The following is a 14,996-nucleotide window of genomic DNA, read 5'->3' as shown; positions in this document are numbered from 1 at the left end:
CTGGTCCATTTCCGACACCTCCCTCCCCTTTCTAGATCTTTCTGTCTCTGTCTCTGGAGACAGCTTATCCACTGATGTCTACTATAAGCCTACTGACTCTCACAGCTATCTGGACTATTCCTCTTCTCACCCTGTCTCTTGCAAAAACGCCATCCCCTTCTCGCAATTCCTCCGTCTCCGCCGCATCTGCTCTCAGGATGAGGCTTTTCATTCTAGGACGAGGGAGATGTCTTCCTTTTTTAAAGAAAGGGGCTTCCCTTCCTCCACTATCAACTCTGCTCTTAAACGCATCTCCCCCATTTCACGTACATCTGCTCTCACTCCATCCTCCCGCCACCCCACTAGGAATAGGGTTCCCCTGGTCCTCACCTACCACCCCACCAGCCTCCGGGTCCAACATATTATTCTCCGTAACTTCCGCCACCTCCAACGGGATCCCACCACTAAGCACATCTTTCCCTCCCCCCGTCTCTCTGCATTCCGCAGGGATCGCTCCCTACACAACTCCCTTGTCCATTCGTCCCCCCCATCCCTCCCCACTGATCTCCCTCCTGGCACTTATCCGTGTAAGCGGAACAAGTGCTACACATGCCCTTACACTTCCTCCCTTACCACCATTCAGGGCCCCAAACAGTCCTTCCAGGTGAGGCATCACTTCACCTGTGAGTCGACTGGGGTGATATACTGCGTCCGGTGCTCCCGATGTGGCCTTTTATATATTGGCAAGACCCGACGCAGACTGGGAGACCGCTTTGCTGAACATCTACGCTCTGTCCACCAGAGAAAGCAGGATCTCCCAGTGGCCACACATTTTAATTCCACATCCCATTCCCATTCTGACATGTCTACCCACAGCCTCCTCTACTGTAAAGATGAAGCCACACTCAGGTTGGAGGAACAACACCTTATATTCCGTCTGGGTAGCCTCCAACCTGATGGCATGAACATCGACTTCTCTAACTTCCGCTAAGGCCCCACCTCCCCCTCGTACCCCATCTGTTACTCATTTTTATGCACACATTCTTTCTCTCACTCTCCTTTTTCTCCCTCTGTCCCTCTGAATATACCTCTTGCTTATCCTCTGGGTCACCCCCCCCCCTTGTCTTTCTTCCCGGACCTCCTGTCCCATGATCCTCTCGTATCCCCTTTTGCCTATCACCTGTCCAGCTCTCGGCTCTATCCCTCCCCCTCCTGTCTTCTCCTATCATTTTGGATCTCCCCCTCCCCCTCCAGCTTTCAAATCCCTTACTCACTCTTCCTTCAGTTAGTCCTGACGAAGGGTCTCGGCCTGAAACGTCGACTGCACCTCTTCCTAGAGATGCTGCCTGGCCTGCTGCATTCACCAGCAACTTTGATGTATGTTGCATGGACATGATAATCATGATTTGCTATTTTGTCTATTTATTCATCACTCACTAGTGTTAACATGGTCTGTAGATTAGTTATCACAGAGATGACAGTCAGAATAAATAGGTATTTGGCAGACTGGAAGAGTGTAAATAATCCCAAAGGATCAGTTCTCAGTCCGAAGTTATTGCTCTTTATATTAATGGCCTGGAGGAGGAAGAGTGTCAGATATAGCAAAGACATAAAAAGAGGTGCTGTGCTAAGTTGTGACAAGAATATCTCGGTTGAGTGAATAGGTAAATTAAAAATTTATAAATGGAATTTTATGTGGGAAAACCTGAAGTCATGCGGTAAATGGAAAAAGTTTGTAGACGAGCAGAGTACAAACAAAAGCTTCATGGGCCGTTGAGGCATGTGGTTAGAAAGGCAAAAGGTAAACGCAAGAGTTTCTGCTGTTGCTGGAAATGCTCAGCAACACGCACTCAAAGCTGGAGGAACTCCACGCCAGACAGCATTTATGGTGGGGAATAAACAATCGATGCTTTGGGCCAAGACCCTTCAACAGGATTGGAAAGGCAGGGGGCAGAAGACAGCAAGGCAAATGGCTTTTTGGGCAAGTGAGCTGGAGTTTAGAAACAGGTACGTACTGTTACGGTTGTGTAGTTACTGGAGAGACCAGAGTTCACAGTTTGGTCCTCTCAATTAAGATATACTGGCATTGGAGATTATCCCCTCAAAACTAATCAATAAGCTTCAAGACCTTGGTCTCAATGCCACCTTGTGCAATTGGATCCTTGATTTCCTCATTTGCAGACACCAGTCAGTTTGGATTGGCAACAATGTCTCTTCCACAATTTCCATCAGCATCGGTGTGCTTAACTCACGACTCAGCTCACTGTACACTGGGTGGCTAAGCACAGTTCCAATGTCGTATTTAAGTTTGCTGATGGTACCACTGTTGTAGGCCGAATCAAAGGTGGCGACGAATCAGCAAATAGGAGGGACAATGAAAATCTGACTGAGGGGTGTCACAACAACGAACTCTTACTCAATGTCAGCAAGACAAAGGAGCTGGTTATTGACTCAGCAGGAGGAGGAAAGCAAAGGTACATGAGCCAGTCCTCACTGGGGGGAAATCAGAGGTGGAGAGGGTCAGCAAGTTTAAATTCCTCGGTGTTATCATTTCAGAAGGATCTGTCCTGGATCGAGCATGTAAGTGCAATTATGAAGAAACCACAGCAGCGCTTCCACTTAGAAGGTTGCGAAGATTTGATATGACATCTAAAACTTTGACAAGCTTCTATAGATGTATGGTGGAGAGTATATTAACCAGCTGCATCACAGCCTGGTATGGAAACATCAATGCCCCTGAATGGAAAATTCTACAAAAAGTAGTGGATAATCTATCATGAGTAAAGCTACCATTGAGTACATTGTCGCAGGAAAGTAGCATTCATCATCAGGGACCCCAACCACCCAGGTCTTGCTCTCTCCTCATTCCTACCATTAGAAAGAACGTACAGGAGACTCAGGAGTGACACCACCAGGTTCAGAGAAATAGTTATCCCCCTCAAACATCAGGCTTTTGAACCAAAGGAGATAATTTCACTCAACCTACTTGCCCCATCACTGAACTGTCCCCACAATCTATAGAAGCAACACACATAAAAATTGTTGGTGAACGCAGCAGGCCAGGCAGCATCTCTAGGAAGAGGTGCAGTCGACGTTTCAGGCCGAGACCCTTCGTCAGGATTAACTGAAGGAAGAGTGAGTAAGGGATTTGAAAGTTGGAGGGGGAGGGGGAGATCCAAAATGATAGGAGAAGACAGGAGGGGGAGGGATGGAGCCAAGAGCTGGACAGGTGATAGGCAAAAGGGGATACGAGAGGATCATGGGACAGGAGGTCCGGGAAGAAAGACAAGGGGGGGGGAACCAGAGGATGGGCAACGGGTATATTCAGAGGGACAGAGGAAGAAAAAGGAGAGTGAGAGAAAGAATGTGTGTATAAAAATAAGTAACAGATGGGGTACGAGGGGGAGGTGGGGCATTAGCGGAAGTTAGAGAAGTCGATGTTCATGCCATCAGGTTGGAAGCTACCCAGACGGAATATAAGGTGTTGCTCCTCCAACCTGAGTGTGGCTTCATCTTTACAGTAGAGGAGGCCGTGGATAGACATGTCAGAATGGGAGTGGGATGTGGAATTAAAATGTGTGGCCACTGGGAGATCCTACTTTCTCTGGCGGACAGAGCGTAGACGTTCAGCAAAGCGGTCTCCCAGTCCGCATCGGGTCTCGCCAATATATAAAAGGCCACATCGGGAGCACCGGATGCAGTATATCACCCCAGCCGACTCACAGGTGAAGTGTTGCCTCACCTGGAAGGACTGTTTGGGGCCCTGAATGGTGGTAAGGGAGGAAGTGTAAGGGCATGTGTAGCACTTGTTCCGCTTACACGGATAAGTGCCAGGAAGGAGATCAGTGGGGAGGGATGGGGGGGACAATTGGACAAGGGAGTTGCGTAGGGAGCAATCCCTGCGGAATGCAGAGAGACGGGGGGAGGGAAAGATGTGCTTAGTGGTGGGATCCCGTTGGAGGTGGCGGAAGTTATGGAGAATAATATGTTGGACCCGGAGGCTGGTGGGGTGGTAGGTGAGGACCAGGGGAACCCTATTCCTAGTGGGGTGGCGGGAGGATGGAATGAGAGCAGATGTACGTGAAATGGGGGAGATGCGTTTAAGAGCAGAGTTGATAGTGGAGGAAGGGAAGCCCCTTTCTTTAAAAAAGGAAGACATCTCCGTCGTCCTAGAATGAAAAGCCTCATCCTGAGAGCAGATGCGGCGGAGACGGAGGAATTGCGTTCACCAGCAACTTTTATGTGTGTTGCTTGAATTTCCAGCATCTGCAGAATTCCTGTTGTTTGCGCCACAATCTATAGACTTACTTTCAAGGATTCTTCATGTTCTCAATACTTATTGTTTATTCATTTATTATTGTTATGGTCATTATTTCTTTTTCACTTCTTTTTATTTGTCCTATTTGTGCATTCTTTCATTGATTCTATTATGACTATTGGATTTATTTAGTATGCCAGCAAGAAAATTAATGTCAGGGTTTAACATGCAGATATGTGGGTACTTTGATAATAAATGTAATTTGATTTTTGAACTTTGAGATTGTCCAAAAGAGATTCACAGGGTTAATTTCTGGGATGAAAGGATTGTCCTATCAGGAGCACAGCTTATAAAAAAGACCTATGTTCCTCGGAGTTTAGAAGAATAAGGAAAGATTTTATAAAAGATCCTATGGAAACTTGACAAAGAGGTAAAGAGAGCTGATGGGACTATGGGGAGAATAAAATGAGTTAGCACAGGACTAGTTTAATTAAAACATGGATGTTTATTGGTCCATGTGGACGTAGTGAACTGAAGGACCTAGTTCCGTTTTGTATCCCTCAATGACGGAGAATTTTGAAAGAGAGGCATATTGTAGTTCCATGCGAATTTCTACGGATGTACTATGGAGAGCAGTCTGACTAGTTGCATCACCATCTAGTAAGGAAATGTCAAGACATAGCATCAAAAAAATGCTGCAGAGGGTTCCAGAACGTCTTGTCATTACTAACATTGGGGAGGAGGTACAGGAGGCTAAAGACCAACACTCAACATTTTAGGAGTGGTTTCTTCCCCTCTGCCATCATAGTTATAAATGGTTCATGAACCTCACTATTCCTTTTTTTCCACTAATTACAGTATTTACTTTTTATTTTAAGTTATAGTAATTTCTTATGCCTGCACTGTACTACTGCTGCAAAACATCATGTAAGAATGCGATAGCAAACCTGTATTTTTCCTGTAACAGCACGGGATTTTATCTCGTTAAGCAGCTCATCTTCATGTGTGGCACCTTATTGAACACCTTCTGAAAATCTAAGTAAGTGACAGCTATTCCCTCTTCTTTGTCCACCCCGCTTGTTACTTCCTTGAAGAACTCTAATAGATTTGTCAGGCAAGATTTCCCTTTACAGTAACCATGCTGACTGACTCCAAGTACCTCGAAACCTCATCCTTCATAATAGACTCCAACACATTAACAACCACTGAGGTTAGACTAACAACCTATAATTTCCTTTCTTCTGCTTTCCTCCCTTCTTAAAGAGTGAAGTGACATTTGCAATCTTCTAGTCCTCCAGGACCACGCCAGAATCAACTGATTCTTGAAAGATCATGACCAATGCGTCTGTTATCTTTTCAGCAACCTCTCTCAGGACTCTGGTATGTAGTCCATCTGGCCCAGGTGACTTATCCATCTTAAGACCTTTGGGTTTGCCTCGTACTTTTTCCTTTGTAATAGCAATGGTACTCACTCCAGTTCCATGACACTCATGGACCTCTGGTACAACGCTCGTGTCTTCCACAGTGAAGACTGGCAGGAGGAAAGAGAGCAGCGCGCCGCGCGTGCGCAGCCCTCCGGTGAAAAATGATATTGTATCCGTTAAACAGGGGCCGTGGACAATTCTGATTTGATGGAGACAGATGTGAAAGCACAGAGGAACATCTGGAAAAATTTCTGAAACGCCTGTTCGCTGCTATTGTTACTGCGTGATCAGGAATCTTCGGAGGGAAGGCCTCAAAATCCCCGGCTTTGCCTGCTTTTGGCGACCGAGATGGAGGTCAAATCGTTCGGATAGAGATGGCACTCAGTACTCAGTGTCGGAGAGCTGATCAGAGCTTGAAGTTTTCAGATGACTCAGAGTTGGACCGTAGTCGGGAATGGCAGAGAGAGTTTTTCTTCCTTCTCCCGTCTGCATGAGATGTTGGACATTTGAGAGACTTTGAACTATTTACTGTGCTCATGGACTTCTTCATCAAGTTATGGTATTGTAACTATATGTTATAATTATGTGGTTTTGTTAGTTTTTTTCAGTCTTGGTCTGTCCTGTGTTTTGTGATATCACACCGGAGGAAATATTGTATCATTTCTTAATGCATGCATTACTAACCGGCAATAAAAGAGGACTGCATGTCTTCATAATCTAATAAGTACCCATTAAGTTCATCTGCCATTTGCTTGTCTGCTAATTTAGGCAGGTAGGAACAAATGAGGTGATTTATGGAGTATAAGAAATGCAAGAGAACACTTAAGAAAGTAATTAGGATGGCTTAAAGAAGGAATGAGGTTGTCCTAGCAGGCAAGGTAAAGGAGAACCCTTAGGGATACTACAGATATGTTAAGTATGCAAGAGACAAAATTGGTCCTTTGGTAATGATAACCAATGCGTCGAGCCAACAGAGATGGGGAGATCTTAAATGCATTTTTGCACCATTTTTTGCACTCAGGAGACGGACACAGAGTTAATAGAAGTGAGGTAAAACGACATCAACTTCATGGACTCTATACAGATTACAGAGGAGGACTTTTTTACTGTTTTGAACCAAATCAGGGTGTATAAACCCACAGGGCCTGACAAGCTGTTCCCTTGGACCGTACGGGAGGCAGGTGCAGAAATTGCTGGGGCCCTAGCAAAGATATTTAAGTCATCCTTAGTCAAAGGTGAGGGACTGGAAGATTGGAGGATAGCCAATTTGTTCCACTGTTTAGGAAAGGCTCCAAAAATAAACCAGGAAATTTTAGGCCCATGAGCCTGACATCATTAGTGGAAATGTTATTGTAAGTTATTCTAAGGAACTGGGTATATGAGTATTTGGATAGACATGGACTGATTAAGGATAGTCAGCATGGCTTTGTGCATGGTAGGTTGTGTCTAACTAATCGTTTAGAGTTTTTCGAGGAAGTCACCAGGAAAATTGATAAAGGCAAGGCAGTTGATGTTGTCTATATGGACTTTAGCAAGACATTTGACAAGGTCCCGAATGGGAGGTTGGTCAAGAAGCTTCATTCACTCAGCATTCAAGTTGAAGTAGCAAATTGGTTTAGAGATCGGCTTTGTGGGAGAAACCACGGAGTGGTAGTAGATGGTTTCCTCTCTAACTGGAGGCCTGTGATTAGTGGTGTGGCCCAGGAATCAGTACTAGATTTGTTATCATTTGTCATCTGTATCAACTATCTGAATGATAATATGCTTAACTGGATCAGCAGATTTGCAGATGACACCAAGATTGGGGATGTAGTGGACAGCAAGGAAAACTATCATGGCTTGTAGTGGGATCTGGACCAGCTGGAAAAATGGGCTGAAAAATGACAGATGGAACTTAATGCAGACAAGTGCAAGGTGTTGCACTTCAATAGGACCAACCAGAGTAGGTCTTACACAGTAAATGGTAGGGCATTAATGAATGCAGTGGAACAAAATGATCTGGAAATACAGGTCCACAATTAATTGAAAGTGGCATCACAGGTTAATAGGGCCATAAAGAAAGCTTTTGGCATATTGGCCTTCACAAATCAATGTACTGAGTACAGGAGATGGGATGTTATGTTGAAGTTGTATAAGACAGTCGAGAGGCCTAATTTGGAGTATCGTGTGCAGTTTTTGTCACCTACCGGCAGGAAAGATGTAAATAAGGTATAAAGAGTACAGAGAAAATTTATAAGTGTTGCTGGGTCTGGAGGACCTGAGTTACAAGGAAAGATTGAATAAGTTAGGACTTTATTTCTTGGAACATTGAAGATTGAGAAGAGATTTAATTGAGGTATACAAAATTATGAGGGGTATAGACAAGGTAAATGCAAGCAGGCTGTTTCCACTGAGGTTGGCTGGGTTGAGAGCGAAAGGTGATAAGTTTAAGGGGTACATGTGGGGACACTCAGAGGGTGGTGTGGATGTGGATCGACCTACCAGCGGAAGTGGTGCACGTGAGCTCAATTTCAACGTTTAAGCAAAGTTTGGATGGGTACATGGATAGTTGGGATATGGAGGGCTATGGTCCTGGTGCAGGTCAATAGGCGCTTTGAATGGATCAGCATGGAGTAGATGGGTCAAAGGGACTACAAAAGAGTATCTTTGAACATGCAACATGTCGGACCTTGTAGTGAATGATCTTCAGAAGCAGGAGACCAAGAACATGTACTCAGTGGCCACTTCATTAGGGAAAGGATGTACCTGACTGAGACCTGCCACTATGTGTACGTATTACTTGTTCTCATCTTGTAATATATTCTGTTGCTGCTGCAAAAGGCTGACTTTCATGTCAGCTATAGCCTAATACGATAAACATGACCTTGAATTTGAACTTCCACAACAAATTACATTGCCAAAGTAGAATAATCCAATACTATCATTGTTTGATCTAAACACAAGAAATTCTGCAGATGCTGGAAGTCCATGCACACAATCTGCTTGAGGAACTCTGCAGATCAGCCAGCAACTATGGAATTGAATAAACAATTATTACACCTCGCAACCAGCACGCATTTGTATCAGAATCAAAATCAGGTTTATTATCACTGGCATGTGCCATGAAATTTGTTAACTTAGCAGCAGCAGTTCAATGCAGTACATGATAATATAGAAAGAAAAAAATAAGTTAATCAATTACAGTGAGTATATACATATGTATATTAAATAGTTAGATTAAAAATAATGCAAAACAGAAATACTAAAAAATTAGGTAATGTTTATGGGTTCAGTGCCCATTTAGGAATCGGATGGCAGAGGGGAAGAAGGTGTTTCTGAATCGCTGAGTGTGTGCCTTCAGGCTTCTGTACCTCCTTCCTGACAGTAACAATGAGAAGAGGGCACATCCTGGATGATGGGGGGTCCTTGATAAAGGATGCCGCTTTTCTGAGGCACTGCTCCTCGAAGATCTCTTGGATATTACGGAGGCCAATACCCAAGATAGAGCTGACTAACTTTACAACTTTTCGTAGCTTCTTTCAGTCCTGTACAGTAGCAGCCCCTCCCATACCAGACTGTGATGTGGCCTGTCAGAATTCTCTCCATGGTACATCCATGGAAGTTTTTGAGTGTTTTAGGTGACAAACCAAATCTCTTCAAACTCCTAAGGAAATATAGCCACTCTCTTGTCTTCTTTGTAGCTGTATCGATATGTTAGGACTAGGTTAAATCCTCAGGGATCTTGACACCCAGTCATTTGAAATTGCTCACGCTCTCCACTTTTTTTGCCCTCTATGAGGATTGGTTTGTGTTCCCTCATCTTACCCTTCTTGAAGTTCACAATCAGATCTTTGGTCTTACTGACGTTGAGTGTAAGGTTGCTGCTGCGACAGCACTCAACTAGCTGGTATATCTCGCTCCTGTATGCTCTCTTATCTCCATCTGAAATTCTACCAAGATTGGTTGTACCATCTGCAAATTTATTGATGGCACTTGAGCTACGCCAAGCCACGCAGTCATGGGTACAGAGGCAGTAGAGCAGTAGGCTAAGCACACAACCCTTGAACCAGAGGGGATAACTTCACTCACCCCAACACTGAACTGTTTGCACAACCTATGGACTCACTTTCAAGAATTCTTCATCCCATGTTCCTGATATTTTTTTTTTCTTTTTGTATTTAAACAGTTTGTTGTCTTTCGCATATTGGTTGTTTGGACATCTTGTTGTGTGTGGTGTTTCATTGATGATACCGTGTTTCTTTGTATTTACTGTGAATGCACACAAGAAATTGAATCTCATTGTATGTAGTGACTGTTAATAGACTTACTTTGAACTTTTTATCAGTCGACGTTTCAAGCCGACACCCTTCATCAGGACTCTAATCCATAATCATCAAACTGAAATAGTTTAATCTAATCTTATATATCACGTAAACTTTATGGAACTTATGGAAGCCTCCCAATTCAAACTGCAGCCTGAGAAACAGATGGATTACAATAAGGTTACAGTCTGGTCAGCTCGGATTTCAGCTGGTGCAACTGTAACGAAAACCAATTTCCCCTGGGATCAATAAAGTATGACTATGACTACTATGACTATACTATTTGTGTATCAAGAGAGTTACCCTTAACACTACTGTCATGCACGACCGAGTTTTGCCCTCAGAACCTTTTAAAATATTACTGTGAACAAGCTTGATTCAACAAAGGTCTATCCCATTCCCATTCTGACATGTCTATCCATGGCCTCCTCTACTGTAAAGATGAAGCCACACTCAGGTTGGAGGAACAACACCTTATATTCCGTTCTGGGTAGCCTCCAACCTGATGGCATGAACATCGACTTCTCTAACTTCTGCTAATGCCCCACCTCCCCCTCGTACCCCATCCGTTATTTATATACACACATTCTTTCTCTCACTCTCCTTTTTCTCCCTCTGTCCCTCTGACTATACCCCTTGCCCATCCTCTAGGTTCCCCACCCCCCCGCCTTTTCCTTCTCCCTGGGCCTCTTGTCCCATGATCCTCTCATACACCTTTTGCCAATCACCTGTCCAGCTCTTGGCTCCATCCCTCCCCCTCCTGTCTTCTCCTATCATTTTGGATCTCCCCCTCCCTTTCAAATCTCTTACTAGCTCTTCCTTCAGTTAGTCCTGAAGAAGGGTCTCGGCCTGAAACATCGACTGTAGCTCTTCCTAGAGATGCTGCCTGGCCTGCTGCGTTCACCAGCAACTTTGATGTGTGTTGCTTGAATTTCCAGCATCTGCAGAATTCCCCGTGTTTGCGTGTATCGAAGTTAGTTTGTTACTTAAATGTGCTCCCATTGCAAATTTCACTCTCTATAGAACAATTGCTTCACTCCACAATATTGAAGTAGCGTAATCCATTGTAGTCATCACCAACAATGCGAACAGAGAGAGAAGAACATAGAACAGCGTAGCACAGAAACAGTTTACGATGTCTATTCTATGATTCGAAGATTCAAAGTACATTTAGTATCAAAGTGTATATACAGAATACAACTCTGAGATTTGTTCTCCTGCAGGCAGCCACAAAACAAAGGAACACCATGCAACAACCCATCCAAGAAAACATCAAACACCCAATGTGTGAAAAAAAGAACAAATTGCGCAAATGGTAAAAACTGAACAGACAACACATAGGATACCACGAGATAATGAGGCCGCAAGGCCATTCTTCGCCGAAGCCAGCCGGTCCACATCAAACCGCTCAAAAACAGCAAAAAAATGAGTAACCAGAATCCAGGAACACGTACAACATGAACCTCAAATTAAACTAATCTCATGTGCATGCATATAATCTATATCCCACCATTCCTGTCTACTCATTTGCCAGCCAAAATGCTTCCTAAATGCTGGTATTGTGTCTGTTTCTACCCTCTTCCCTTGACAGAATGTTCCACACACCATCCACTCTCTTTGTAATAAAGAAACTTAATAGTTAAAGCTTCCCCCAGCTCACCATAAATCTATCCATATGCACTTCACCAGACTGAACTCTATCTGGCACTTCTCAGCCCAGCTCTGCTTCCTATCAATCATTTGTTCGTTATGTGCCATGTCACATGATCATCATTATGTGCCACGTGATTTGCCACAGAAATGGCTTGCCATTGCCTTCTTCTGGGCAGTGTCTTTACAAGACGGGTGACCCCGGCCATTATTAATACTCTTCAGAGATTGTCTGCCTGGCATCAGTGGTCGCATAACCAGGACTTGTTATTTGCACCAGCTGCTCATATGACCATCCATGACCTGCTCCCAAGGCTTCACGTGACCCTGATTTGGGGGGAGCGGTGGGCCAAAGCAGGTGCTACACCTTGCCCAAGGGCATCTTACACTTTCTTTGATAGAGACATATCTTTATCTCGTCACCTCTTCCTGTCAATGTACCACTGTAATCTATGACAACTTTCTACACTATCCACAATACCACCCACTTTTGTGTTTTCTGCCGACTTACTTACTCACCCTTCCCCATCCTCATCTAAATCATTAATAAAAATCATAAAGAGTATGGGTCCCAGAACTGATCTCTGAGGAATACCACAAGTCACAGTCTTCCAGCCAGAATACTCTCTGAGTAAAAACCACCTGCAGTGGGCAAGACAATTCTGATTCGAAGTAACCAAATTTCCCTGAATCCCATGCCTCCTGATTTTTTGAAAAAGCCTGCCATGGAGAACCTTGTCAAATGCCTTATTAAGATCAATATACACCACAACCACTGCTCTGTCTTCAACATATTGTTTTGAACTTCCTCGTAGAAGTCAATCTGCTTCGTAAGGCATGACCTGCCCTTCACAAAAACATTCCTAACCACACTCCAAATGTTTGTAAATCCTATCTCTAAGAATCCTCTCGAATAGTTTGTCCAGTATTGATGTAAGAACTATCACAGATTATAGATTCCATTAAAGCAACACACATCAAAGTTGCTGGTGAACGCAGCAGGCCAGGCAGCATCTATAGGAAGAGGCGCAGTCGACGTTTCAGGCCGAGACCCTTTGTCAGGACTAACTGAAGGAAGAGTGAGTAAGGGATTTGAAAGCTGGAGGGGGAGGGGGAGATGCAAAATGATAGGAGAAGACAGGAGGGGGAGGGATAGAGCCAAGAGCTGGACAGGTGATAGGCAGAAGGGGATACGAGAGGATCATGGGACAGGAGGTCCGGGGAGAAAGACAAGGGGGCGGGGGAACCAGAGGATGGGCAAGGCGTATAGTAAGAGGGACAGAGGGAGAAAAAGGAGAGTGAGAGAAAGAATGTGTGCATAAAAAAGAGTAACAGATGGGGTACGAGGGGGAGGTGGGGCCTAGCGGAAGTTAGAGAAGTCAATGTTCATGCCATCAGGTTGGAGGCTACCCAGACGGAATATAAGGTGTTGTTCCTCCAACCTGAGTGTGGCTTCATCTTTACAGTAGAGGAGGCCGTGGATAGACATGTCAGAATGGGATTATAGATTCCATTGTTTGTCCATGTCAAAAGCAGAGAGGTGTGTGGGCTGTGGGAGCCCGGGGTCAGGCAGCAGTGGCTATGCGGAGTGCAGGAGTGTGGGTCAGGACCCAAGCAAAGCATAAAGGGTGTGTGGGTCAAGGCAGCGAGGTCAAAGGGCAAAAGTTTGCAGAGCTGTTTATGTGGGGTGTGGGATCCCAGATGAGGGTTCGAGGAGCAGAGGGTGCATTGAGGTTCAGAAGCCAGAGTCAGGGCTTCAGAGCAAAAAGCAAAAGGGTGTACGGGCTGCCGAAGTCTGAGCCAGCAATCAAGGAGACAGGTCAAGGGATAGAATGTATGTTGAGGTGCCTGTGTCAGGGGTCGATGAGCCTTGTATGAAAGAGCTGCGGAATCACCTCCGTCGCTGAAGTCCCGGGCAATGTTACGTTTGGTCCTGGACAGCTGCAGCGTGTCCACCCATGCGTACAGCTCCCGCAGGCTCTCGTCGTCCATCTCAACACCCGTGGGGCCTTCAGCGCGTCCAGAGCTCGACTCTCCCCTCGGCTCGCCGTCGCTACCGCGCTGCCAAGTCGCACAGCCGCGCCATGTTGTTTGCCTTGCGTCGCCCTGGAAACCATCCAGGCTGACGGAAGCGTCGCTTGTGCTGACACTTCGGTGTTGTAGTTTTTGGGCTAATCTCGCTCGGACCTCTGGAGAGATGGGCCATAAAACTACAAATCCCAGCAGGCGTTTCTCGGGCGGCGGCTCTCGGGGAGATAGCAACAGGAAGGAAAGAGGCCATTCAGCCCATCTCTTAGACTAGTCGATGTTTGACTACTAATTAACTCATCAATGTCCTCCATGCAAAACAAGCGAAATGACGCCAATCACTTTGCTGTCACAGCTGATAGTGAACTTGAGCGTTTTCAAGATTGTCTAATGTCATTTCCAGTAGTACACAAGGCGAACGAAATAACTGTTATTTCAGATCTGATGCAGCACCAGAAGGTAAAGCACACAATAATAAATGAAATAAATATAAATACATAACATAGCTTCTACACCTAGGTTGAAAATATATTCATAAAGCAACACGAAGCTCAGGTGTGTCTATCCAACTCATGGCAATGGAGATGGTGTGAAAAGGCAGTGTGCAGTGCAGACACAGGTAATTGTCTTTGACGTTTCTCTTTCAATCGCGTCCCTGTTGGACATTGAAAATGTAAGATGCTGCAGGCCTGTTTCCTTTGTTTGATGGTGCAACAGCCGGTGTGGGAGCTGCATAGTCTCAGTTGTAGCAAGGACTAGGCCTCAAGCCGCGGGCTTGCTTGCTGCTGCAGTCTGGGAGAGGAGACACAAGAGGCAGCACAGCATGGCGTCCCAGATCAGTTGGGGGCTGACCTCTCCCTTTGGTGCTGCCCTCCAGTCTTTGATCAGTGGAATGACACCCTGGATTCTTAGGAACTGTACCATCAATTTGCGGGACATGTTGCTCAGGGTCTTGGGTTGTATACTTTTTTTTTGCGAGCATCTATATTTTTTTTGCTCGCTATTTTGAATGTGCTGCATATGTTTTGCATCTTGGCCCTAGAGGAATGCTATTTTGTTTGGCTGTAGCCATGTGTAGTTGAATAATAATTAAACTTGATTTGCTTTTTAAATTTTACTGTATATAATATTTTATTAAAGTATTGCACTGATTTCAGGCCATGCAAAAATTTCCTGCTCAGAGCAATGGTTGGTTGGTGCAGCTGTTAAAGAAAAATAAAGTGGGCTTTTGTATAGTTGCAACAGTTAAGAGACATTTGGATGGGTATATAGAGAGAAAAGGTCTGGAGGGTTATGGGCCAAACATCGCAACTGGAACTAGCAGAGAGGATACAATTGTCAGCATGGACCAGATAG

General features: G+C 44.8%; 1 protein-coding gene across 1 annotated transcript in view; it reads right to left on the bottom strand.

Moving 5' to 3' along the window:
* Nucleotides 1-13,691, bottom strand: part of LOC134345005 (sperm flagellar protein 1-like) — a 94,154-nt gene extending 80,463 nt beyond the window's left edge. The window contains exon 1 of the mRNA XM_063045138.1: nt 13,508-13,691. Within this exon, the coding sequence (XP_062901208.1) occupies nt 13,508-13,604 (97 nt within the window). The 5' untranslated portion in view covers nt 13,605-13,691. The remainder of the gene's footprint in view (nt 1-13,507) is intronic.
* Nucleotides 13,692-14,996: the final 1,305 nt, after the last annotated feature.

This window comes from Mobula hypostoma, chromosome 4 (genome assembly GCF_963921235.1).
Source record: "Mobula hypostoma chromosome 4, sMobHyp1.1, whole genome shotgun sequence".
Taxonomy (NCBI): Eukaryota; Metazoa; Chordata; class Chondrichthyes; order Myliobatiformes; family Myliobatidae; genus Mobula; species Mobula hypostoma.
Note: the sequence above shows the minus strand (reverse complement) of the source record. Positions and strands in the feature narration are given on the sequence as shown.